The 27678-nt window shown below is 45.6% G+C and overlaps 2 protein-coding genes across 10 annotated transcripts in view; one reads left to right on the plus strand and one right to left on the minus strand.

Moving 5' to 3' along the window:
• Positions 1–857: 857 nt before the first annotated feature.
• On the plus strand, positions 858–27632 carry LOC120959494 (integrin beta-PS). Of its 8 annotated transcripts, XM_049608172.1 has the most exons (8): positions 860–1123; positions 1453–1556; positions 13319–14014; positions 14079–14307; positions 18798–18882; positions 22442–22876; positions 22961–24193; positions 25514–27632. In XM_049608172.1, the coding sequence occupies exons 3-8, from the start codon at positions 13549–13551 to the stop codon at positions 25577–25579; spliced, it is 2514 nt and encodes an 837-aa protein (XP_049464129.1). In that variant the 5' UTR covers positions 860–1123; positions 1453–1556; positions 13319–13548; the 3' UTR covers positions 25580–27632. The 8 variants fall into 8 exon arrangements, with proteins under 8 accessions (XP_040238876.1, XP_049464129.1, XP_040238870.1 ...); XM_040382942.2 differs by lacking the exons at positions 1453–1556; positions 18798–18882 and adding an exon at positions 14829–14913 and having other exon boundaries at positions 858–1123; XM_040382936.2 differs by lacking the exon at positions 1453–1556.
• LOC120959545 (uncharacterized) overlaps positions 1564–27678 on the minus strand; it is a 35912-nt gene continuing 9797 nt past the window's right edge. For both annotated transcript variants that reach the window (XR_005752218.2, XM_049608721.1), the window contains one exon: positions 1564–4081. Coding sequence is in view for 1 of the 2 variants with exons in the window: in XM_049608721.1 (XP_049464678.1) it covers positions 3708–4081 (374 nt within the window). In the remaining variant the exon portion in view is untranslated. The remainder of the gene's footprint in view (positions 4082–27678) is intronic.

The raw sequence follows: 27678 nt of genomic DNA on the forward strand, positions 1-27678 counted from the left end.
GGATATTAACTGATTTTTTACGGTGGTGGGATCTAGGTCGCAAAATTCTTTTCCTCATAAATTATGTTCGCAAAATTCTTGGTCGCAAACTTCTTGTTTGCATAAATCTTGGTCGTATAAATCTTGGTCGCAAAATTCTTGGTCGCAAAATTGGGAATTGGACACCGTATTGCCCGATCGTTTAAACAATCGTATCACCTGTTCTAGTTGTAGCGATGCATAACTTCAATGTGAAACCATACAACAGTACAGAGGGAAGGAGAAAGCTCTCAAAGCGAGGAAGCTCTACTGGTTGGGTATCAGACCAACAGATGGCGCCATCAGCCTTTTGCTATTTTTAGAATGCATGTGTTGTTCACCGTCTGCTAAACGAAGTCTTTCTATATTCGGTTTAGGTTGAGAGCTTGAGTCGTTTAGTACCCGTGTAGTACTCGTTTAGTGGATTTGTGGCACTTGGGTACTCGGTATGAGGGATTCCAATGTATTTTTTTTAACTAAAATGTCAAAATTCAGATGTTACATAAGCTATACATCGCACTGTTATAACTTCTCTCGGGGAGGTATAATTATATCTGCTTAAATCTCGTGTCTGTGCTTCATCGGATGTGATTTTATCGGAAGGCTTGTAAAAATGTTTTATGGAGTTTGACAGATAACGTTGGACGTGCGATTTCGTCGTACGGAGTGCGAGGCCTCATGCGCGCTCGCAGACTACTCGAATTTGTTTTGCGGGTTCATGCGAGGTCGCTGGTGCTATGAAGTTGTGCTCGAAATTGTTTTGCGGGTTTTCATCCGCTGCCCACCAAGAAACCCACAGACACACACACACACGCGCACTCGTGCAGTCCTTGGAGTTGGTTGTGCATTGACTGGTTGTGTGTGTGAGAGAGTGAACATTAATACCGTGGTGTGGCACCAGAACAGCCGCCGACGTTGACTGACACTGGTAAAAGCGTACGAGCCGTCAACCCGGGTAGACCGCGGCTGTGTAAGCCTGCCTAAAGCTTTTCCCGGCACGCCCGACCATCCCATAACGTGGTGCGTTCGTGATCGGGGTCTGTCTGTGAGTGTGTGAATGTGAGTCTGTGTGCGTGTATGTGCATTTGTGTATGGTGTGTTCGGTGTAAGTGTATTTTAGTTGGTAAAGAAAAAAAACAAGTGACAAACGGGCGATGAAATGAGAAATGAGAATGTATTTTAATGTTCAAACAACAGCCGTGTGAATGAACACCGTAATTGTCAGGCAGGGTTCGTCTCTGCGTTGGTGATTGCGAAACAAGAGGCGAACGGAACAAAAAAAGCGGTTGAAAGCAGCTTCTTGAACCCCCCCCCCCCTCCTCTCCCGTTCGTTCGTGCGGGTTGGAAACATAAAACAAACAACGTACACACACACACACACACCCACGTACGCACACCAGCTCATACGATTTATATTTATCTTTTCCGTTTAAGAATCACCGTCCACACACAAGGTCGGTGTGGCGCAAAGGGAACGACGTGTGCGTGCCTGTGTGTGTGTGTGTGCGTGCGATTGAAGAAATCATGAACGATCGGAGGTAAAAATTCTTCAGGGGATGAGCAATATTTACTCATCACGAAACCTCTCGCGATCTCTCGTGCAGAAATTTAAATGGTCTGAGCGCGCATCGCAAAAGCAAAAAAAAAAGAGACACAACTTCCGGGAACTCTCAATGATCGTCGATCGCCCACCCCGTCTCCCATATAGCATGGGCAGATACATCTTCAATCAAACCTAATTTGAGAAACTGCTGGTTTTCTCATTTGAAGCTCGCTTACCACGGAACTAACGGATCAAACAAAAACAAAAAAAAAACTGGCAAGAAACCGGAGTTTTGTCATTTCATTGCAGGTGCCCGGTTCAGCAATCTGTTAGAGAGAGAGAGAGAGAGAGGCATACGGGGATTTCCTTATATATCCACCCAAGCACACCGGGGATCCCCGTATATGGTGGCGCTGGCCCGGTTGGGTTGCGCGGTTTGCCCATTTTAGGGCCTTGAGAGTGGCACCTTAACAGGGTGGAAAAGGGCCGGCGACTATTCCTCTACGCCCAGCGCTTCCATAAAAAGACGCCACTTCGCGTGTGTGTGTGTGAGTGTTGAGTACATCAGCACATCCCCGAGGTACAGAATGGAGAGAACCTCTGCAAGAACGTGCCATTAGGAGCAACAACAAAAAAATGCATTTTGCAGAAAAAAAAGACCTTAAGGCACCTTTTAAGGGGGCGACAGTTTTAAGCTGAATGCAGAAACCAGCGCCAGCACTTTGCTGATAAGGCGGAAGCGATAAGCGATGTGCAAGTGCGCGAGATACGTTCGTTTTCTTCTGTTGCGTTGAAACACCACCGGGCTGTATCGACAGTGTTCTTTCGACATGGCCTCCACACATCACGGGCTGGCCTACAATCGCTCCATGGGCCAATTATGTGGCTCGAGTGCTAGAGAAAAAGTGTCAAAAAATGCTGATTTTCTATCATGATCCGTGTTGGACAACTCGATTTGTCTCTGGTTTGATATAACTAACTGAATGAAGGACATTTACATTACCGGACTCAAACGGAGACCGTTTTTTTCTTGCCTTCCGCCCGATTAAAGCTGTGGAAAGCGTTTTACAGTGTTTCTGCTAATTGAATAAATTATATTTTGAATACAAATCCAAACTGTAATATTAGCATGTGACAGGGTACAGTGCTCATTTAGCGGAACCGTACTGTCAAACTCTCCATACAATAAGCCGAACACACATAAAAGGGTGTGCGCCGATAATGCGGGTACCATTGAAATTAAATCCAATATTGCTTCTCGCTGCACCGCAAACCCGTCCAATCGTCGTTGTGGGCTAAAAACCATAAATAACCCCCGAGCGACTCGAAGACGCAACCGGGGCATCCGTGTAAGAAAGACACCAGGCAGTGACTCATCGCAATGCACTCAATTTGCACACGCTTACAACAAGTGAACAGTGAAAGATTTTCCCCGGTTTACCAGCTTCCTGCACAGCTACATTCCTAAGTTTTCTTCAGTTTTGCTTAATTTTAGCTGATTTTCGATTAAAACTAATTTACTGGATGCATTTCAGTAATGTAAATTTTACTGAAAATCAGAAAATACCAATGTCAAATTGGCCGTTTTACTGGCTATCAGTAAAACAAATGACTGAAAATGCAGCAATTCATTCGGTCAAATCGCCCCTGTCAATCAGAACATCAAACCAAAACAGCGCGATTTCCACTTGCTCGTGATGAACAAAAAAGATTGATTTGGTGTAGGCGCTTGCATGCACCGCGATAAAATGTCAGGTGAGATTTCGGCTTGCGGCATAATACAGTTTAAAACTGTATCAAACACTATGAAACATGAATGGACATAAGCTGAACGGACTGCCTTTCTGCGCATCAATATAAACCTTAGTTTGAATGAGTTTTCGTCCTTTTTTAATCGCCACTAATTACTGAACAAACACTAATATCCGAATGGCTTTACTGTGATTTCAGTAAACAAGTTTTCATGTTGGTCAGCATCCAAGTTTACTGAATGGTTCAGTAAATATGCTTTAACTGAAACGATTACTGAACTTTCAGCTGAAACTGCAGTAAAAAAAAAAACATTTGGTATGTGGTAAATGCCCCCCCCCCCCCTGAAAAGAAGATCCAGTGGCACCATTTGGATTGCTTACCGCTGCGTTCTCGCTCACTCCTCCTGCTGCTCCCACAGCATCGGCTGGTCGGTCTCGTACTGGCTCGATACTATTTTCAGCACCTCCTTCTGCAGCTGGAAGATTTGTTTCAGTATGTCGTCCAGCTCGGCCACGGTGGTTACCTTGAAGGCCTGGTCGCGCAGCGCCCCGGTGCGGTCGGTAAAATTTTTGCCCAGCGTACCGGACTGCACCGCGCCAATCATGCAGCGCAGCCGCTGGATGTAGCACACCACCCGCAAGCGCTGTTTTGCTAATTCATCCTGTCCCAATGGTGACTCCATTTCTCCTGTTCTGTTAGCTAGAATGTTCGTGCGTGCGTAGCGGTGTATCGTAGGTTCTGCCTGCGATGCCTCGATGCTGCAAAATTCTGTGGGACAGTGGAACACAAAAAGAGCGGAACAGAAAAGGACGATGAGAATGGAAGCGCGAAAACCCAATTTGCATTTGAAAAACATGTGGCATGTTCAGCAGACGGATTGCGATTTAAAAAGCCGATTGAAATCGAACATCTCGTCGATACGTCGGACGAGCCCCCCCCCTGAACTTCCGTTCGTCTCTCGATTAGTGATGTGGTCTCTGGAGCGCACCCAAGACTCTGATCCAACTCCGGTCAAATTGGGAACCACTAGTTCCACCCGGAGTCGGAGTCGTCCGTAGTTGTAGTTGTCCGGGTCGGAGTTGTTCGGAGCCGTCCGCAGTCGTCCGGAGTCGTCCGAAGTAATCTGGAGTCGACCGGGGTAATCTGGAATCGCCCGAAGTCCGACTCGTCTGGAGTTGACCGGAGTCGACAGACACCCACGGCTCCGATCCGACTCCGATTATTTGATGTCCGATTACGAATCCGGCAAAATGGGAACCACTAGTTCCGCCTGGAATCGGTGTCTTCCGGAGTCGTCTTCCGGAGTCTTCCGCGTCGAACTTGTTCGGAGTGGTCCGAAGTCGTCTGGAGTAATCTGGAGTCGTCCGGAGTAATTCAGAGTCATCCGGAGTAATCTGGAGTTGCCTGGAGTCCGACTCTTCTGGAGTTGGCCGGAGTCGACAAACACCCACGACTCCAATCCGACTCCGAATATTGTAAGTCCAATTACGATTCCAATTACGACAACCACTGGTTCCGCCTTGAGTCGGTATCTTCCCGAGTCGTAGTTGTCCGAGTAATCTGAAGTAGTCCGGAGTAATCTGGAGTCGCCCAGAGTCCGACTCGTCCAGAGTTGGCCGGAGTACAATAGTCGGAGTCGTCCGGAGTCGTAGTTGTCATAGTCGGAGTTGTTCGGAGTCATTCGGAGTTGTTTGGAGTCGTCTGGAGTAATCCGCAGTCGTCCGGAGTAATCTGGAGTCATCCGGAGTCGCCCGAAGACAGAGTCATCTAGAGTTGGACAGAGTCGACAGACACCAACGACTCCGATCTTACTCCGACTGTTGTTCGCCCGATTACGACTTCGGGTAACTCCGGACGACTGCGGACAACTTCAGACAACTCCGGACGACTCTGACTCCAGACGACTCCGAATGACTCTGAATTACTTCGGACGACTCCGGATTACTTTGAACGATTACGGACGACTCCAGACGATTCTTAACGACTCCGGATAATGCTGGGCGGTCCTACCTGCCATAGTCAGTTTCAGACATATCGGAAGTCGGATCGGAGTCGACTCCGGATTTTAGCTAACTTAACCCATCGTTACTATCGATCTTGGAAGTGCTTTGATGCGCATTCACTCACGGGCAGGCCTTCAGCCAGCTTCCCTTCGAGCAGCTTTTCTTATCAAGTACAGCTTTGCCGGCGGCGTGCGCTGCCTCTTCGATCGCTGCCGGTCGGTTTACACCAGGCCCCAGGGCGGTCCCGGGAAGAGCGGGAGAGAGAGAGAGAAAGAGAGGAACGAAAAGGGCGCATGGTGAAGGGTCACGGCGTGTTCGTCATGCTGGTAACTGCACACAAAGACTCTCAGCAGACGCATGCACTTCCAAATGTAAATCGTCCGGGTCCGGGGATGTACTGCTCCGTTTCACCTCGGTACCGTCGGGGTAGCCCTTTCCTTCTCGCACTCTGTCTCTCTCACACACACACACCCTCTCTTGCAGTCTGTCTGGTTCGGTTCCGCATTAAGGGAACCCGTCATGCCCGTCTGTTTTATGGCTACACATAAATTGTGGGTCATAAATCGGCTGCAGTCAAAATGTTCACCCATCAATGCCTGGTTCTCCTGCTGGTTGACCGCCGCTCTGGACGCTTTCCCGCACACGTGTGTGTGTGTGTATGCAATGGACAAGATTTTGCAAAACACGACACGATCGAGAGAGCAGATCCGTGCCGCAGAAGAATGGGTTTGCCGCACAACATGTGCGCGCGTTTGCGGAGATGATGAGTTTTCCAGTGTTTTGTTGGAGTGAGTCGGATAACAAAAAATAATAGTAATAAAACAGCACACCAAAAGAGAGACTGTGTGGACTGTCGAGTGTAGCGGGCAGCATCTGGCAGCAGCTGCAGTTTTGTGCTTTGCTGTTCCCATCACCGAGCAGCCTCGAAGAGGCAAAGCCATCGAGCGCACAAGCAAAGTACACAGGCCGGGCCCAAGTTCCCGGAGAAAGGGAAAAACCCCAAATAGCCACTATGGATGGTGGCTTTTGAGTGAAATAATTCGCCAAAATGGTTTTTGCACTCCGCACCCTGTCCACCGTACCTTTGCCGGGGCTCGGGCTTGGCGGAAAATGGGAAATTCCACCGAGAATCGAAACAGATGTTTTGGCTATCTATCTGTCTGTGCGTCTCCAACATTCGATCGGTTTGGCGTAGGGGGGGATGGGTTCGATTTTCCGCCCACCCGTTTCCTGCCCAGCCGTGTGCACAGCTTAGCGTCTCTCGCGAGCGTAGCCGAGTTCTCTCTCTCTCTCTCTCTCTCTCTCTCTCTCTCTTTTTCTCTCGATCGAACGATCGTTACCCACCCGGGTGGCGGACATTCAAATGAGTCCACGCACTCGAAAGGCTTTTGCGGCCGGGCGGCGGGTGTGCCGTAAACAAGAAAGGTAAAGTACACCAAAGCAGTAACGAGAGAGAGAGAGAGCGAGAGAGCGAGATAGTGAGCGAGGGAGATGGAAAACAACAAGTCAAACCGTGGGCCAACCTTCTGGGCCGAGGGTGGACTACCGTGGCATGGTATTGGTGGTATGGCCGGGACATCCGCGATGAAGCGGCTGCAGGCGTTGTGCATCATCCCACTCGAGCCAGAAGATATAAACATAGAGATACACAAACACACGCGCGCGGGGCCGTAAAGCAACCTACCCCAGCATATTATGCGGACGGTAACCCGATTTACTGCCTCGCTTTGCCTGTGTTTGTGTGTCGTCAAACGCGTCGGCGCCTGTGTCGGGGCCTGTGGCGCAGGCCAAACCAAAATCGAACTCGATCGCTTCATCTCGAGCCGCTACAGCCATTCGCCCAAGCTGCCAAGCCATCGTTGGCCCCACGCACGCCACACTGCTGGAATTTTATTGCACTCCAGAGCAAACCGTGTTACGGGAAGGGTAATCTCAGGGACAGGATGGTCATCTGCCGCGGTTCGTTTGGTAGGTTAGAGGCTCACAATTAGTTCGCCTTTACTGCGCTTAATATGCTAAAATTGCTAATAGTGTGACCTGTTGTTATTGCATCCTTCGACAGCAATTCCAGGCTTCGAAGGTAATTCCACCGCACGAAAGACCGATCGATTGCGGCTGGCTTTATGATTTTCACAGTTGGAGTACAAATAGCCAATGAAAAATTGCAATTATTGTTTTGCCGTTACGAATTTAATATTGAACGCTTTTTGCTGTCTTGGTTTACAGTTTCAAAGTAGGCAAAATGAAGACGCCTGGCGCCAACAGGTCGAAGTCTCTGGTGATAAACAGTTATTTGTTATTATTTTATGAAGTTATCTAGCAAGTTTTGCCTACATAACACGTTGCAAAACCATTCTTTGAATTAAAAGATTTGAACCTCATCAACAAAGCTTTGACAGACACCACTGATTGGAATGTTAGAGCAGAATGAGATAAATAGAAAAATAAATAGCTACAGCGAAAATGTAATAATCGTCAAACCAGCTGCTTTAAACAATTCCTTAGTTGATAAATCGTGATATATAAAAAAACAACTTCATGCGCTACGGCAGTGGTAGGCAAAGTCCAGACAACCGCAACAACATTAAATCTGGCGAGAATCACACGGGAGATTTTGGGAGTTCTCATAATTTTGGTACTGGACTGTTTGCAGGCTATTCCGATAGCTGATGAAATAAGACAAATTCATCTTACGCCATTCCTGAACTATAGAAGCCTAATGGGCTGGAGCTGAATCCGTTTAAAAGCAAAAACTGTCTTTTCCAGAAAGCCATTAAAACGCAAGATCTTATTGGTTTTTTTGGTAATAACTTTCCCTTTTGCCGATATAGCTCCCCAAAGCTACTCAGGAGAAGCATTTTCATATCGTTCAACTGCTTGTATATGATGAAACCGTTAAATGCTAGTATGTATATTAAGGCATGCTCCTTGCATACAATCATTCTGCTTGTTCAAACATGCCTTCAGAGAAATTAGTTTTACGTTCGATAAAAATATGTTATGATTAACGTCCGCTTTCAGAACCAACCGAGGGTCTTGGGGCACACCTATAGTTGTAACGACAAGACGACGCTCAAGCTATATGAATCTTTGAGATTCATGAATCTTAACAAGCGAGATTCAGATTCATTTAATCATTTCTAAGATTCATTCAGATTCACGAATCTGAATTAGATTTACCCAACCCGACTAGATTCTAGCCCGAATAACAAACATATAGTCCTGTATGAGGGGCAAGCGATACTGTTCGACCATGATAAGCGATATAAGTGTGTCTTTCTAAACTTTGTTTTTTTTTTTATCAATCAAAAGAAGAAGAGACGCTGTACAAGAAGCAAACTCCACTTTAAAGATAAATCGCATAAACTGTAATAAAAAAAGGAAAGTTCGATTCCATTATGATTGCTAAGCAATAGAACAATGTTTTTTAATTATGCTTTTTTTAAAATTATACTAGCAATAAATTCTATTTAAAGCGTGCAGAAAAAATTGGGTAGAGCAGGGAGCGGGGGCCCTCGGCATCGCGATTGAATGAAAAATTCATCATCGGAATGAAAATGCACCTACGCACATGGCGTGCCCCGTGCATCAGTGTGTGCGTGCGTGCGTTCGTATGTGCCCAAGACCGAAATAAGGTTTAATAATAGATCGAGTCGGCAGCAATAGGACACAGTGTAGTGGGGCGAAGTTGCGAAACCGAAACGTAGAAGCAAAATCAAGCTAAAGCCCAGGTTACAGTTTAAGAGAACGTGGACGTGAAAAATTCAGCCGCTCTGTTGGCGATAAATTAAAGCTCAAATCAAAACAAACAATGCTGGAATTAAAAAAAATCTGTTATGTCCATGCCGCCCATACCTAAGTAGGACTGACTGCGGTAGTTGCGCCAAATAAGAGGAAGAGTAGAAAGTTATTGCCAGTTTTTTTTTCGAAATTATCAAATAATAATGCGTGAAGGTTTCAATGGAAGGTGATTTAGAAGGCATCGTCAACAACCGCTGCTCTTGTTATATTAATTCCACGAACATAAATAAAGCATACTTGCACAAATATACGATAACGAGTAAACAAATACTTGAAATTGAAATACTGCTATTTTTTATATGATTACCCTACGGATCGAACATCAATGGCATACTGTTCAACTTATTCTAATGTTACTAAGTCACTTGTCCAATTAGCCAAAATCCATGACCACCTTAATGCCGAGCGTAGTACCAACAATGCTGATGTTATCATTTCAATTCGTTTCCATTTAATTAATGTTTACATTATTCAATTTAACTAATACAAAATTATGCAATAAATAGTAGATGAATAATTTATATTTATTATGTTACAATACATTATAATGAACAATATGTCAAATATTATTTCAAAATTTCATCGAAACAAGCACCCGTTGAACCATGTGGCTTTTACATTTTTCACGGTGAAATATTTTTTTTCCGAAAAGACAGAACATTTGGAAAGTGAAACGATAAATTAAAAAAAAAATCGCCCGATCAAAACGATAACCTTCAATCGTTTCAACAATTTGACATACATTTCGCTCCACTAAGAATGTCACGCTTTGTTCGCGGTGAACAATAATGGTCAGCGGGGAAAGACAAGGAAATGCATTTAATTCATTATTTTAGTATGTTTTATAGTCTCAATAGTTGGGGAATTGAAATTTCTTTGTGTTGGTGTACGGTGTTGCTCAACTTCCGATTAATATTTTATAAAATATTGCGAAAAAAAAAAACAAAATTTTACGTTACAGTTCACGCAAGGTCTAAAGCGACCTTAAGGAAGCAAAATAAAAACTCCGTAAAATTCGATCACCTCGCACACACAGACTGGTTGTAGAAGCTGTTGCGGTAATACAAATATGCACCCGGCCTACCCACTTTACTAGCGTAGCATAAATATTGTTGCACACACACACATACATATATTCGTGTTGGGTTTGAATTTAAGGGAAATCGCTCCATTTACTTGGTCTGTCATGATTGTCGTCGTGGGCGGAAGAAACGATTGCTTTACAGTTTTTTTTTAATATAATTTGTTATTGTCACCATTTGCTGCTGGCTGAATGTCTATGCACGGTCTGGAAGTTTATTCAGGCTATAGTATAACATAACAGAAAGCCAAAGAAACTGCCAAACCGTCGTTTTCTGCGTCTTGAAGCGAACAAATTCTGCTGACAGCCAGAGTCGCCCTAAGTTAATGCGCGCCAGCGCTGCGCATACTTTAATTGGAACCTGATGCGTACGTTGTGCGCACAGGTTCGCTGGATTCAAAAAACCGCAGTGCAAGGCAAACAGCGCACTGATGGAGAGGTAGGTTTATTCGTTTGTGGTAGAGATGAAACCATAAAAAAAAATCAGCCAGATCAGCCTACGGATCCTGCTTGAGCGGCTCTATACCACCACCACCATCTGCAGGAAGTAGTAGCGTCACACACCATATGGTGTCGTTCGCTGGTGAGCAAAGGCACAAACTGGTCGACATTACCAGTTCCAGAGTGTGTTGCAGTGTGGTGTCGATCATACCTGCACTGGAGTAGCCAGACCATCGTAATTAAGTGAACTTAGTGCAGAAGTGCCACGGCAACTAGCCCCCGGAAAGGTATTACTACACGTGTGGAAGAAATACGCGAAGCATATGTTCGCTTTGGTGTGGTTTGTGCCCTTTCCAAATGGCCGAAAGATTTCGAGCAATACAACAACAAAAAGTGCGACTTTATCCTTAACCTAGATTGAAAGTCGACACGTACGATTTGCTGCCTACAGCCACCGGGCCTCGGGACATGCATCATTACCGTTCCGTGCTTCTCAAGTGCATCCCGTTCAGCCGCCCGATTTCTTGCCATCGTGAACGCAAAGTGATATGCATCGAGAAGTGATAAAAAGTTTCGCCCAAACACACGCCACACGTAGAAGTTACAGGTGACGTGACCGCAAGCGCGAATCCAGGGAAGACCTACTTTCCGATCTCGTATGTCTCAGCAAAAAACATCCAACTCCCCTCCATTTTTTTGTTGAGCTCCTTGAGGTTTTACGATCGTTGTTGCTGTTTGTTGTTGTTTTGGGTTTCGGTGTGCACCGCGCCGTAAGTGGGTGAAGGCGAGTACAGGGTTTGCTGCGATTTATTGGTTGGCTATTCCCACAATTGTTTGGGCTCGTTTCACGATTTTACTCATCGTAGCAGAATTTGGGACAAGCGTGTCATCTTAAGCATTTCATGTTATAATTCACTAAAATTTGTTTATCAAAAGCCGATTCAAATCTCGTAGACATTTTACATCTGCTTGCTCACTTCTAAATGAGTTTCAGTTGATATAAGTGCAAGCAAAACTATTTTTGGTGCGTTTTGAAAGAGACGTTGTTTTTTGGGCTATGGTGCAAAACGGCCACCTGGATAAAATAAACGAACTTCTTCGATAATTGAATATTTTTACGCGTGTGAGACACTAGTGCATGTAATCCTACATAACATGAGTTACCAATGAATCCTTTTTGGGCAACAAACTGTACCGTAATATGTAAGTTACTGTAATACGCTTTTGCAATCTCTCAAAGGCGGACAAAGCGGAGGAAGTCGCGCACTTCAACTCTCAGGTGCAAACCGGATTTGGCAATCCAGACAACGGAAGTGGCATTGACTAATAACTGTCTCCCGCGCAGCAGCAGCAGCAGCAGCAACACCACCATCAAGACGGTGTGGCGAAAGTGACGGTGCCATCGCCTCACGCTCCCGGTGCGCGCTTACGTCATCGTTACGCGCGGAACCACGCCGGCCAATAGATATTCGTCATCGGCTATTTCGGCGAATGTGAATATGGTGGTGGAGGGCCTACACACACACACACACATACACACACACTGATTGCTGTGTGGTGGGTTTGTTTGCTACATGACGCACACCTCGCACTTGGCGCGCGTCTTGGGAGATAATACTGAGCGGCTGCAGATGGGGCAGCGTGAAGTGTGACAAATTCATTTGCAGGGCTTGATTCGAGAGGGTGGACAGATCTTGCAGACTGTGCGTGCTGATTCATCGAGCTCAATCGGTATCGCTGCAGGATTTTAAGAAACGATGTCCTCGGTAATGTCTGGCGAATATCTGGGAGAGACATCGCGCGACTGCATCCAAGAATTCGCTCTGGACATTGCATCGACCGCTCTTTGACCTCATGTTGAAACACACTGTAGACCCAGCAGATTGGAATGGATCTTCTTGATGTGCAGGATGTTAAGTGTTCATAATATTGTTATTAATATTAATACTATGCTGCATGATTGATTAATTGTACCCTTTGGGCTAATGCTCCTCACAACGCCCTAGGCTCAGACATAATTGGTTCTACAAACATAGCATCCTACCCTTGCTCTCTCGATATCTCTTGATCTTATTCTGACCGCAACGGGGTGCCTTCTGCTGCTCTGCAGCTAATTAAAATGAAAGATAATGGAGGGGAGACGCCTGCATAGCGCTCTGTCGGCAGAGTGCCCAGGCTCTCAGCGGCTTCCATGCCGCGCGGGAATCAATTTCAAAATTGGATCCCCGCACTCAGTGACCCCGACGACCCCGCAGGGCAGTTTTGGCAGGAGTCTGGGGGGAGGGTGCGGCAGGTGTGCCTGCGATTGGGAGTTGCGTGCCAGGGGCTTGGGGCGCCGATAAGAAAATCAAAAAGGTGTGGCAAGTGTTTTTTTTTCATTTTTTGGACGCACCCAATGTTTGGACAGGTGATAAACGACCGGAGCTGAGTTGAGTTTTGATGCAGTTTGTGTTTGTAGGTTCGGGTTTTTGCTTTCAGCCTTTGTAGGGACTGCGGCAGTCCCTGTAGTTGTCTAAACTGTTATATACGTTATATACGGACCTGGTGATAGTGTAGTGTTATTTTCGTGCCTTTGTTTTAGTGTTAATCCTACTTTAAGAATCGTTGCAAGTGAATTCCACACGACCTCCTTCTTACCAGTGTTTGTTTCTTGTGTTTCATTTCCGGTTTCGGCTGCAGATCTGGGCATAAATTGATATGGCATAATACCAATAGCCAGTAGAGAGCCTCTCAACGACGACCTACCGATCTCATCTCAATCAATTCAACTCGTCGCCCAAAGTCAACTCGAACGGGAGCGCTGGTGAAAATCGAGTCAAAGCGCTGCTGCACAGCACAATCAAACGAACAATCAACCAAATCCGCGCAGTGGATATTCGAATCGGCCCACCAAGAGCCACAACCGAAAGATGCTACCGAGAGCCGGCCCGATGGCCGCAGGCGCCCTGCTCCTGCTGGTCGCGCTGGTCGCCGACACGACCCTCGGCCAGCTGTCCAACTATCAGCTCACGACCTGCCCGGGCAAGACGACGTGCAGCCAGTGCATCCAGACGACCAACTGCCGCTGGTGCACGATGCCCAACTTTACGCACCCGCGGTGCCACGGCCAGATTGAAAAGTACTGCCCGGAGGAGTACACCGTCGATCCGAGCAACACGTTCCAGCTGGTGCAGGGGCGCGAGCTGACGAAACCGTCGCGCCGCGTGCTGGAGGGCCAGAGCGAGCGGGAATCGTACTACTCGTCCAGCCACTACCAGTCCTCCTCCTCCTCGTCGTCCTCGTCCTCGTTCCAGCAGTCGTCGTACGAGTCGGAGTCGGCCGCCGGCAGCATCGTGCAGATATCGCCGCAGCGCGTCAGCCTCAAGCTACGGCTGAGTAAGTGCAATGGCGGCCGACGATGCCAACACACGGACATTACCGATTTGTTTCCGTTTTGCAGATGAAGCGTTCCGGTTCAACGTGAACTACGCGCAGGCCGAGGACTATCCGGTCGATCTCTACTACCTGATGGATCTGTCCAAATCGATGGAGGACGATAAGACGATCCTGTCCACGCTCGGGGCCGATCTCGCGTCCGAGATGCGCAAGATTACCAGCAACTTCAAGCTCGGCTTCGGCTCCTTCGTCGACAAGGTGCTGATGCCGTACGTCTCGACCGTGCCGAAGAAGTAAGTGGGATCCGTTCAATCTAACCATTTCCTTTCTGTTTGTGTGCGTGAGTGTGTGTGTGTGTGTTCGTGGAACAGTTTAGCGTTTTCAGCCAATTTGCCACGTTCGAATGGAGCGCGAGGAAGGCTCGCGGACAGTACAAAAAGAAGGTACATTGGTGGCATTTTTGTTCGTTTGTTGGTGGAAAATTTTATTCCCACCATTAATTGTCTGGACCGATGATGCGTGTGGTTTGGTGCGCCCGCCTCCACTTCCTTTAGTCAGCCGTAAAGCGAACCTTGCCCGGGAATGTAGTGGCCGCTGCTGTACCGATTCTTCAACAACGCCAAGAAGAAACACCAGATATACACCTTTATCTATCGCCCCCGGCCTGTGCCCGGGTACAACACACACAAAAAACTCATCATCATATCTTGCTCTCTTTTCCCTTCCACGCGTGCCTTTCTTCCGCCCTTATCGCCAACATACTTATATACACACTCAAAAAAAAAAAAATAAACACAAAAACATGCGAATTTAGGCTGGAACATCCGTGCGATGGATGCAATGCACCGTACGGCTACCTTCATCATATGTCGCTTAGCTCGGACTCCAACCTGTTCACCGTAAGTGACGACCACCAAGTCTCTTTCTCTCACTCTCTCTCTTTTCTCTGTCATTCTCCAATGCTGAGGGCATTAGTCGCCGCCAGCTGCTGCCGAAACTCTGTTTCGCTAGTTGCGGTACCTAGTCGTTGAATGTTGTCGGGGGGTTTATATGCTCACACGTTTACCTACTATCGATGTCTGTAGTTTCGAACCAGCACCTAAAACAATTTGGCTAGATTTTATTGTTGTTAATCGTATCGTAAATTAGTATGTTATATATACACACACACACACATACACACGCACATACACAAACACATCCACATCACACTGTGGGCTACGGTGGATGGACGCCACGCGTAGCCGAGTGTGATAGTTGTTGTGATGACGCCGCTTGTGATATTTATTGTTTTTTCAATTGCTCTCGCTAGAACTAAATAGAGTTTTGTTGTTGTTATTGTTGTTGTTGTTGTTGTTGTTGTATTGTTTCAAGACTGGAGCTGGATGATTTAAGTTCGTCCAGCCACATCGGAAGCGTCCGGCTTCATTAGATTTCAATTCTTTGAAATCAGTCGGTAAGGGCCAAATGCCAAACGATAGGAAGAATCCATTCGTATAAAAAAATATTGAACATCTTTTAGTACATTACTTAAGTGCTGTCGAACTTTTCAAACTTTAATTAATGTAGCATTTATTGACGGACTAATCAATATGGTCGAAAACTCGAGGTTAAAAATTCCTATATGTATCACTAATGTGGCTTCTACATGACAATGCTCATCTCCATTTGAAAATTGAAACGAATATTAAAAAAAACCGGTATGGTTTGCTGTTTTTACGACTCTAACGATTACACTGTTGCTTCTTAAGGGTAAACTTGAGGGTGTTCTTAAGGGATTTTTAAGAAGCTTGTTTTTAAGGGTATCAGTTATCAATTAGTCTGACATGGTATTGCTTGCTCGTAAAGCATTAGAATAGTTGCTGAATATACGTTTGTCTCGATATTTTTTCAGCTGTAATTTTTCAGGCTTTTACCATCCCAAGATTAAATCCCCAATAATTTTTGCAGCATGGGAGGAGGTGGTAATCCAGCAGCGATATTGCTTAATTGTTTGGAGCTTTAAATCATTTTAAGCTGACGAATCTTTAATTAAATTTAAGGATTACAATTTAATGATAAAAATTTGAACCTTGTTTGGATGGAATAATAATTTAAAAAACCAATTATCATGTTTCCAAAATTATGTTGGGAAATAATTAATTAATTTATTCTTATTTTAACTCTACCTCAATAGTTTGTCGACCGCTGATTTAAATTATTCCGATGTAAAGCACCTAAAGCATTTGTCTGTTTGTGATTTGTGATTTCCATTTCCAATGTTAAACTATCGCTCTAACGCAGCAAAACGAGGCGAGTGCGCCTCATGACTCCACAATTTGGATTTTACTGTTTTTGATGAGTTCGTCAAAAAATCTCGCCCAGACCAGGTTCTCTCTAGAATCCAGGTCCCTCATTCTATAAATATAATCTTGGAATGTGTTCTTTCCAAACAATCGATTTACAAAAACAAAAAAAAAAACGCGCTCTAATGCGTATCCATTTCAGAGAGTGTCAACACACCATCGACAGGACAATTTCCTGTGCTCTGTTCCGCTTCCTTCCCCAGGCGCCCTGCAGCCGCTCTGCACGGGGCGACCCCAAAACGGCTCGGAAATGGAGCTAGTTTCCGACACCGGGCAAGAAGTTTCATTCGGCTAATGCAGGGGCCTCCAAACTTTTCAGCTCGCGGGCCGCATTGCTTCAAAAATATCTATGTTGAGGGCCATTTGACACTACCTTTAACTGATGAGTGAACGTTTAAATCTCGTTTTTAAAATAAAATACCAACGATACTTGTACATTTTCGTGTTACTAAAGCGTGATTTTTGTCTAAAAAAAATAAAAAATAAATTTAAATTTTAAAAATTCATAATAACTTAATATTTATATTAACCCAGGCAAAGTCATCGTGGGCCGCATTATAAGCTCTTGAGGGCCGCATGCGGCCCGCGGGCCGTAGTTTGGAGACCCCTGGGCTAATGGGTTTTGCGTGCTTGGTGGAGCCACCGAGCGAGCACAAACATAAGCATTTCCGCGACCGCCTTTTTCGCCGATTCATTTCGCCTTGGTGTGGCTCCAGCGGGGGAAGGGGGGTTGCAGAAGAACCGCGACAACGACCAGAGATGTTGTTTGTGGAATGCTAAATGTGCGCACGTGTGCGTGTGCAGATTCCGTCCGCACGGGTGGCTCAGGGCTCAGGACGCGTCGTCGTGCGTCTAGCCAGCAGAGAGAGAGAGAGATACCGCCCATGCAGCGTAAAATTCTGTTTATAATCTAAATTTTATGTATTTTTGGTCTGCACAAGAAGAGACAAGACTCTCTCTCTCTCTCACTCATGCACATCCGTGCTGAGCAAATGTTTTGTGCCGCAAGCAAGAAATTGCATTCCCGTGCCGGGCACGGTCGAAGGTTACACATAGGGCTGTGGCATAAACTCGCTCCACAGCTGCGTTTGTTTACGTTGCTTGACTGCCGTTCTGCTTTTGCTTGGGCTGTGCCCAGGGACTGTTTGTCGCTGTTTGCCTACTTCCTGGCTTCATGCTGTGGTGTGTAGTGTGTGTGTTTGTGTGCGTGTGTGCGCGTGTAATCCGTTTTAACTGGTTAAATCAGTGTCAGAAGTGGCGGCCGGAGCCGGAGCCGGTAAGAAAGTGTAGGACTGGTGGTACCAGCCAATTCGCACACGATGATGTAGTGTTTGTTGATGGGCTATTTACGTGTTTGTTTAATAGGTATCTTAGCCATATTTGTAAATGTGTGTGTTGTGTGTATGTATATTTGTTTGTCTTTTTTTGGTATTTATTATGTGTGTTCCATCTAGTTTTAGTAGCTTAGTTGTAGTTTTTTTTTAATGTTTTGGCAGGCTTTACTACGTCCTATAGAGCGAAACAAAGCCATAGGTTGTATGTGTAATTGTGTTTTATGTTTTTTTTCATCTTCTTTGTGTGTGTGTGTCTTGCTACATTTCGGTATTTACATTACATTTCACTCTATTCAGCATGCTTGGACCGCCTTGGTAGATGGTGGGTTGGCAAGTACTCATCGGGTTCGAGAACATTAAAGATAATGACAAACAAAAAAAAGAAACAGCTCCTAAAACAAAACCAATTGCGATCCAAGCGCCATTTCGATCTTAACCGATTCCCGATCGCTGTGCTAAAAAGATTTTAAAATAAGCTCAAACCAAAAAACTGAATGAATCCGGCCGAATCTCAGGAACGACAAATTGCGGCGGAAAATGATTATCGGTTAACATCCGAAGCAATCGTGACGCTAACTAGACCTGGCACGCTCTATCATCGACCATACTTCGGGCTGCTCTCATCGGTGTTTTTGTTTTGTTATGCAAATGCCACGAACTGCGTTTCGTAAACCCTCATCTAAGGTGTAAGGATATCGGGAAATATTTCGCGGGCAGTTTTACCACACTTCATTCACGTGGGTTCTAGATAGTGGAGAATGTGGTATTTTTAGCGCACTTCTACATCATACGCCATATCATTAGTACCATCACCATCATCACGGATCAGTCAGTTCAGCAGGCCCGAGCAGGGTGAACGATCGTTTTGCAGGCGTAATGGCGCTGTGCCGCGTGGTGCAGGGGTCGCCGTAGCGCCAGTCTGCGTCGCCTCTCGCATCCAAAGCACAGGCTCACCGCACACCGCGCTGTTTTCTTCCTGGCCGCGTTCCGAGTCCTCCCCCTCCCACGGACGGTGTACTGTTTCACTGACGCTTGCTATCGTGACCTCCCCTACCTCCCTCTCTCGCACATTTCTCTTATCCGTGTTATCTTCTTTTCCTCTAGTTTGCGCGAGCCGTGCCCCGGTTGCGTGGCACCGTACGGCTACCATAACCTAATGCCGCTGAGCACGGATGCCAACCTGTTCTCCGTAAGTGTTGCTTCCAACGAAGCGTTGTTGTTGCTGTTGTTTGGGGTTTCTTTTTTTAATGTAATACCTCCTTAGCTACTGAACAGGCTGGCGCCAGAACCATTCCCAAACGCCGTCACCGTCTTTTTTTTAATAATCGATTTGCCTTTTTAATTAAACATCATTTACCTCGCCGAACGCAAATCATTCGCAAACAGTTCCTTCCCGCCCACCCCTCTTCCAGTCCCGGAAAGGGGCCCTGGAACGCTTTTCTCATCTGACTTTTCACACCCAACACGCAGACACACCAACACTTTCTCGTCACCCGGTTTTCTCTAATCCCGCGGCGGATCCATCCCCCCGTGGATCGCGTTGGCGGGCGTCGTGTGCGTGTGGTTTGCTGTTTTGCGTAGGGTGGTTCTAGCACTCAAGCATCCTCCTCCCTTCCCCGCCTCTTCCTTCCTCTCTATCACGGGTGTGCTGTTCTAGTTCTTAAAATGTTGCCACCCTTAAGCTCAACTTCCTTTTTCCGGTACGTCCGCCGGATTCCGGCACGACTTCCACCCGAGTTACAAAGAGACAAGTGGCAATACTTCTTGAACTGTAGATTACTAAAAAAACGAAATTATGCTATAAATTATGGAGCTTATTCTATTCTTTTACTCGATTCGAGAAAGTTGAAACCTGATTGCTCTTTGAAATGTGCTTGGCTTGGCGTTTTAGCAGTCTGGTAGAGAAAACCAATAACACGAAGCTGTTAAATTAACAATCCAGACCTTTTAAAATACGCTCACAAAATTTAAACAAGAAATTTCCTTATTGATAATCAAATGTTGAATTTTTATTGAATGTTGATCCATTAAATTTGTTTTTAATGGCGTTTAAATGATGAATTAATTATTAAAATCCTTAATGCTTACATAGCATCAATCTGAAATATTTAACGGCAAAACTGCCGTTTCATTTTGGATCCATTTTTCGATATCGAGGACGAAACCTGAAAGCCACTATTGGAAGCTATGCAGTTACAAAGTCAACCTGGACTTCTTTGCAATATTCAACTCAACGTTGAGCAATTATAGAATAAGCCTGTAACATTCATAACATAACATTCCTTTAAAAGCCATGAAGTAAAATTCCGCCAAAGTGCAAACTAGTGTTTTGTTGAGATTCATTCATATGAATCTTCAGCGATGAGTGATTCGAATCTTAAAGGATTCATGCATCTATATAAAAATCATGAATCTCCAAAGATTAATGAATACATAAAGATTCATAAATCTCCAAGGATTCCTGAATCATTTGACAGATTTAGTAGAATTTACAAAACATTGAATTTACGCAATCTTATAGTACAGTGGTTAGCTCGCACGTCATGCCCGTCGAGGTTCTAATTCTCGCATTGGACCGTCTTCCCGTGGCAAAACAGACCGGTTCCGGTTGCGTGGTACCAAGAAGTATCGTTGCCTGTATATGATATATGAAACATTTGAGATTCACGAATCTTTCGTGATTCATGATTCTTTGGAGTTTCACTAGAATCTTTTCCAATCGAGATTCGGATTTATTGAATCTTTTCACAGGTTCATTCAGATCGATGAATCTGATTCAAATTTTCCCAACACTAGTTTAAACCGAGCCACTTAGGTCCTCACAAACAAGACATGTGTATGCGAGGAGATTGGTAACCAAAACAATTCTCCTATTCGCCTCCCCCGCATAAGAAGAGTAACTCCAGCTTGTTTTATTTTATTTTGAGAAGTATTCTACTAATGAAAACTCCAAAAAATGCTCCAAATCGCGCCTCCACATCCCACAGAAAACATATCAGAGATTACCATCCATCACCCCTCACACCCTCCCCAAAATTCTACACTTTGACTGTACTCCAATCCGCTCCCAGCCTTCTCCCGTTTGGTTGTTTGCTCCCGGTTTTGGGTGACGTTTTTGAACTTAGAATAGTACTGATTGTCCCAGGTTTTGGTTGCTCTGTGTGCGTTTGATAGTTTCGGTGCTGTATTCTGTTACTGTTACTTGTATTCCGTACCCGCGTCCCATCTCCCGGTTGGGTTTGATTTTGTGAGAAGAGCAGTCCTCCCTGTCCCTGAAACTCTACTTCGGCAGAACGGTGCAGAAACCTCAACACTCCAGGAATTGGTGGGTGCTAGTGGCGCATGCTTTCCTCAGCTGAAAACTGAACCTTTTTAGCGCTAGTAATAATGTAATATTGGTTGGTTTGGATGGGAAGTATCGGCAACGGAGCACCGCACAGTATGTTGCTGTGATATCACCACGATCCGCATCCGTAACAAGCACCGAGCACCAAGCATGTGGAGCTAATCTCCTAATCTCATCGGGCTGCGGGGAGCGGATCACCTTCAAGTGAGCAAGGCAACTGACACTTCCTCCAAGCTAAAACGGCAAATGGATGAGCCAGAGAAAAGGAAAACCAGTGAAGTGAAACAATATCCACTTTTGGTCAACTGTTTATGTTACCCTATTGGAGCACAGGATGAACATGTTAACATTTACCGTATACTAGTCTGTTTCCCAGTTACGCGGATTCCCACATTCAACAGGTCTTGCAGCAGTTTTATTGCAGATTTTACACATAAATGATCATGAAAGCGATATTAATTGCTTTTTCATATTTATTTTTTTAAATCACTTGAAAAAAGGATTACGCAAAGAATTTAAAATTAAAGTAGAATCAATATTGGACCTACGCGGAGTTCCTACGCTTATATCTCCGGAACGCATTAACCGCGCAACTCTGGAGCAGACTATATACGAAAAGGTTTCCCAAGGTTTTTTGGCATTGTTTTGGCTTGATTTATAAAATACTTAAAATAATATTCCATAGTTTTGTTTGACAACTTCCCAGGAATAGTTCCAACATGTTGTTTTTAAAATTTTAAATGTCAATTAAAAATGATACTCATATAATATTCCAGAAAAAAATAGAAAAATCTACATCTGATTCTTGAAAAAAAACCCTTTAAAAGGAACATAACATCCTGGACGAAAAACCATGTCCATAAATCCTTGGGAATGTCCTGTGTGCTTTTGTGTCATGCTCGTGTTTTGATTGTTTTAAATGTTGTTTTGCTCCAATATGCATTGTCCTCGCATCAGTTTTGTCTATGTGTGTGTCTAGTGCCTGTCCGTGTGTCTTGCGAGTCCATGCTTGCCAGTTAGAATCATGAACTCTTGCACAGTAAATGCTTGATAATTAATTGTTGATGGATGCAAAATAGTTGTATAAAGTATCTAACACAAAGCACCCCTCACACTTTAACCTCTACTGGCTGCTTGTTGTAAATTGGCTAACAAATACTAGCACAACAAAAAAAAAACCATCACCAACACACCAACACTACCGTGACTACTGCCCCTAAAGTTCAGGATTAGTTTGCCTATTGTTTGTAAATAGTAGAGAATCCCTTTTGCTTGGAGTAACCCCGACAGAGAAGGCGGCAACAGACATTGGGTGGGGCCAGTCCCGTAACGGGGACTGCAAACTGCAACTGTTTGCCGCGTCCGGTGCGCTAACGTTTGGTCTTATCTTCGTCGTCACCAGCAAGAGGTGCAGCGCGCGAACGTGTCCGGCAATCTGGACGCGCCGGAGGGTGGCTTCGACGCGATCATGCAGGCGATCGTGTGCCGGGAGCAGATCGGCTGGCGGGAGAAGGCCCGCCGGCTGCTGCTGTTCTCGACCGACGCCGGCTTCCACTATGCCGGCGACGGCAAGCTCGGCGGCGTGATCACGCCGAACGATGGCGAGTGCCACCTGGACCATAACGGGCGGTACACGCACTCGACCACGCAGGACTACCCGAGCATTTCGCAGATCAACCTGAAGGTGAAGCAGAACGCGATCAACGTGATCTTTGCCGTGACGGCGGAGGAGCTGTCCGTGTACGAGCAGCTGTCCCGGCTGGTGGAGGGTTCGTCCGCCGCCAAGCTGTCGAACGATTCGTCCAACATTGTGTCGCTGGTGCGCGACCAGTACAACGTAAGTAGCAGCCGCGTGAGGGTGTGTTTGTGTGTGTGTGTGAGCAAATGAATTAAGTCACTTTTCCCCTTGTCTTGTTTGTAGAAAATTTCTTCCTCGGTCGAGATGAAGGACAACCGGACGGACAACGTGATCGACGTGAAGTACTACTCGCGCTGTCGCAACACGAACGGCGCCCTGCAGCAGACGAACCGGTGCGAGGGGCTGAAGGTGGGCGACGTGGTCACGTTCGAGGCGCACATTACGCTGCTCAAATGCCCGACCGATCCGCGCGACTGGCAGCAGGTGCTGCAGATCTACCCGGTCGGCATCAACGAGAGCCTGACGGTCGATATCGAGATGCTGTGCAGCTGCCCGTGCGAGCATCCGTCCGATCCGGAGTACCGCGAGCGGGCGGACGAGTGCAGCAACGCGGGCACGTACAAGTGCGGCATCTGCGAGTGCGACGGCACGTACCACGGCCAGCGGTGCGAGTGCTCCGCGATGGAGAGCCTGCTCGAGCCGGGCATGGTAGACGCGTGCCGGATGTCGAACGCGTCGGAGGAGTGCAGCGGGCGGGGCCAGTGCGTGTGCGGTGTGTGCGTGTGCGAGCGGCGCCCGAACCCGGACGAGCTGATCGACGGACGGTACTGCGAGTGCGACAACTTCTCGTGCGACCGGCCGGGCGGGCTGCTCTGCTCGGGCCCGGATCACGGCCGGTGCGTGTGCGGCCAGTGCGAGTGCCGGGAGGGGTGGACCGGGCCGGCCTGCGACTGTCGGGCGAGCAACGAGACGTGCATGCCGCCGGGCGGGGGTGAGCTCTGCTCCGGCCACGGGACGTGCGAGTGCGGCACCTGCCGGTGCACGGTGACGGAGGACGGCCGGTACACCGGGCGGTACTGCGAGAAGTGCCCGACCTGTGCCGGGCGGTGCAACGAGTTCAAGCACTGCGTGCAGTGCCAGCAGTACAAGACGGGACCGCTGGCGGAGGCGAACGAGTGCGCCACCAACTGCACGCTGTTCGTGCCGATACCGGTCGAGAAGGTGACGATCGACGAGGAGCGCAACGACAACAAGTGCACGTTCTTCGACGAGGACGACTGCCGGTTCGAGTTTTCCTACAACGACAGCGACCAGGACAAGGTGGTGGTGACCGCGCAGGAGAACCGCGAGTGCCCGCCGAAGGTGTTCATGCTCGGCATTGTGCTCGCCGTCATCGCGGTGGTCGTGCTGATCGGCATGGCGGTGCTGCTGCTGTGGAAGGTGCTCACGTCCATTCACGACCGGCGCGAGTTTGCGCGGTTCGAGAAGGAGCGCATGATGGCAAAGTGGGACACGGTATGAGTCTTTTTTGTTTGTTTATAGCTTAGCGAACTGTTTGAGTGGGCTTGCGTTGCAAATCAAGCAAAATCGTGGTTTTGTTTGGACATTCTTAAAACATCACCCAGTCTTTCATGCCATATTTTAGGCGTGTATAACTTAACGACCCTCTCTTTGGTCGAAAGAGACCAACATCTGATTAATTGAGTCGTTATACACGGGCAGTGCTGCAAAATGTCACTGTCAATGTCATACACAATTCTGACTGAAACAAAATCCATGCCAGCGTCACGTGCTTAATTGTGATAATCAGAGGTTATGCTCAAAAAATGGTGTGATCAATACATTTTTGGTGACATTTTGGCAACCTTGGTCAGTCACTTTGTCATGACTCTTTGTTTACTGTGATCAGTTCTGCAAAATGTCATTGACCACGACAAATTCTGACTGAAACAAAATCATGTCAGCGTCACGTCATGTCAGCATCATGCCTACTGTCATAATCAGAGGTGAAACGGTTTGTGCGACCATCACATGCTTGGTGACATTTTTGCAACCAAATCTTAGTCAGTCACTTGGTCGCGCCATTTGTGAGAAAAATCGTCATGAAAAAGTCATGATAATGCTTGCGTCATGACTCAAGCATTCGCATGTCGCGTTCGGCATGACACGGCGCACTTTCATTGAGTATCAGCAATGAGCATCAAGCTACCACGGATATGTTTCCGGTGGTGATGCTCATGAAATTTTGCCGCACTGTACACAGGTAGTAACTTTTCGACACAGGTAGTAACTCCTGAGATATTACATACGATCTCATACAAATATAATACTAGATAATGCTAGAAAAAGCAATGAGTGTTGCTAAGGAAATGCATCGGAAAAAAGAAAGAGGTTTGAAAAGTGAGGAAACAATTGATCTCATTGGCTGTTTAAATTGGCGATTCAAACTCATAAAACGGAACCACTTGAACATGAGGTCACATCTAAAGCCCAGAAAATACAAAAAAAAAATACGAAGGTAAACTGATAAAGCCTTCCATTCGCTTGTACTTAAAGCACGAAAAATCCATTTGTTTTGAATCAAATTGATAACAGGGACAAAGTTGTTTTTGAGTTTCGTAAAATTAAAAGTAATATAACTTTTTTTTTAAATTAATATTTCGTTATAACTTTTTTATAATAATCGTTGTACAATAAGACAATAATCTATAGATTCTCGAAACGCATCGCGCAAGCTAGTTGTTAAATTAAAAAAAAAAACCTTCCATCACTCGTCAGGATTCGCCATGTACCGCCATCGATCAACTCACTCGTTTCGTTTCTTTCTATTTTTAGGGCGAAAATCCAATCTACAAGCAAGCGACAACGACGTTCAAAAATCCAACGTACGCCGGCAAGTGAGCGGTTCAAGGTTTGGCCAAGTAAACACCACCATCAATCGTCATCCCACGATACCAATCGTTTCATCGGAATGTGCATCGGCTCCATCAAACCGTGCATCTCCTCGTTGCTCGTTTGCGGTAAACTGAAACTTCAGCTAGCGTCCTGTCGTCTAGAGCCAAATTCGGACAGCACCGATACGAACAGCTTAACTATCGACCACTACTCGTTAGGTTTCGCCTAACTGTAATAGTACCCAATAGTAGCCAATTGCCAATGTGGTAGCCAATCGACAGCCAAACGAAACATGCCAGGGGAACAACATCGAATCGAAACAACTGAAAGCAATATTTTCCATACGAAGCAGCGATGGTTCGTTGGGTTTCGTGAAAAACAAACGATTTCAAGATTTATATAACAAACAAAATAGTAGAAGCAATATCATGTGGGTGTAACTGAGCATGCCTTCTGCAACACTCAATACTTGCATTAAAAAAAAAAAACACACACAGACACAAGCAATCAGACATCTCTTTACCTAGGAGGAAACATTCGCTAGGCCTTTGGCTGCTGCCAAGGGAGAGTTGCAAAACAGAGTGTTCAACCACGTACGTTTATACGAACGGCAAAAAGAGAGAAGGAACAACAGATATTTGGAACAGATATTAGGCGAGAAAACAAATGTGTTTGAATTGAAGAAAACATCCCTTGTTAATCACCACTCAAACTAATGTAATGGAAAAATAGCACCAATTGCACATCTATTTTTCACTGCACCCTTCACCCAGAAAGACAACCAAAATTACAAGGCTTGTCAAATTAGAGTGCCATGGGCCTTGCCTTTCCACAGTTGAGTGGTGTGGTTCAACAACATTATTGACTGTATGTGTCTGTGCCAATGCTGATGATCAGTTGCCTTCCAACAAGTGCACTTAGCGTGGAGCCTGTGGTCAACAATCGAGTAAAAGACCCACAGCCACCGTTCAAGCAATCTTACTAACGTATTAGCCGATGAGCGCGGATCAGCTGGATTTTCGTACCGATTTTTCCAGCGTGTGCCACCACATGCCGTTGCTTATGATTCGAATCTGCCAAAATTGAATTGTTATACTAACATAGGCCAAACTGTAGGGGCGATTCCGGTTTTATTTTTATTTTTTTGGCTAATGCCTCAAATCTGATTAATTGGCATTGTTTAAATGATTTTTTAAATTTCTTTCCCATAAACTTTGCGCAGTTTGGTGCAGCTACAGTTGTATGCTCTGTGGGTTGGCGCGATGTATGCACAAACATTCAAAATTACTCATTGGCAATTGAAAATATTGATTTTTTTTTATCTCAACCGACGGACAAAATGGATCCGGAAAATGCGGATATGTGTTCACTAATCGTACGCGGCAAAAACGAACAATCGGAGCACATCGTATCAGCTGTGTGCATGCGTGTATAGCGGTTCGGACAGTGTTAATTCCACTAACGGTAAAGACTAATTCTGCCATCTAAACTGTTTGCCAAAAAAAAAAAAGTAAAGAAAAACAGCCAACAGGAAACAGGAAAGGAAAGAGCAAATAGATTACAAAATAGTTGAAACGAGATTAAATCGCTAGTGAAGTACAGCGCAGCATATAAACAAAGCAGATTGAAACATGTGCGAGGTTCTAAAATACTACTGATCAATCAGAAGGAGAGCAAACAGGTGCGTGTGTGAGTGTGTGTTTGTATCGTATTTGAATGTTTCCCCAATGACGATGGGTGTTGTTCAGTGTTGCAAGAAACTTAACGATTGGAAAACATAATGATCCAGCAGGATCATCGGGCAACGGGCTGCATATGTTGTGCGAGTGACAAAACCATTAGTGCCTTTTTTTAAGTCTAACCTCGTTATGCTTGATTATTGTAAATAATTTATTATCGGTGTGTTTTAAAAAGTTTTACTTAAGTTTTTTTGATATACTGCGTAAACAAAACCAACCGTGGCTTGTACTATTAACGTCTTTTAGCTAATACTAGATCAGAAGCAGTTTTTACATAACATAACAAAGTATTAGAATAAACAATTATAGTGACCCGTGAATGGTTGTTTTCTGCCTTTTCTTACTGCAGCGTATCTAGTGAAAATC

Source organism: Anopheles coluzzii, chromosome X (genome assembly GCF_943734685.1).
Source record: "Anopheles coluzzii chromosome X, AcolN3, whole genome shotgun sequence".
In the NCBI taxonomy this organism is placed as follows: domain Eukaryota; kingdom Metazoa; phylum Arthropoda; class Insecta; order Diptera; family Culicidae; genus Anopheles; species Anopheles coluzzii.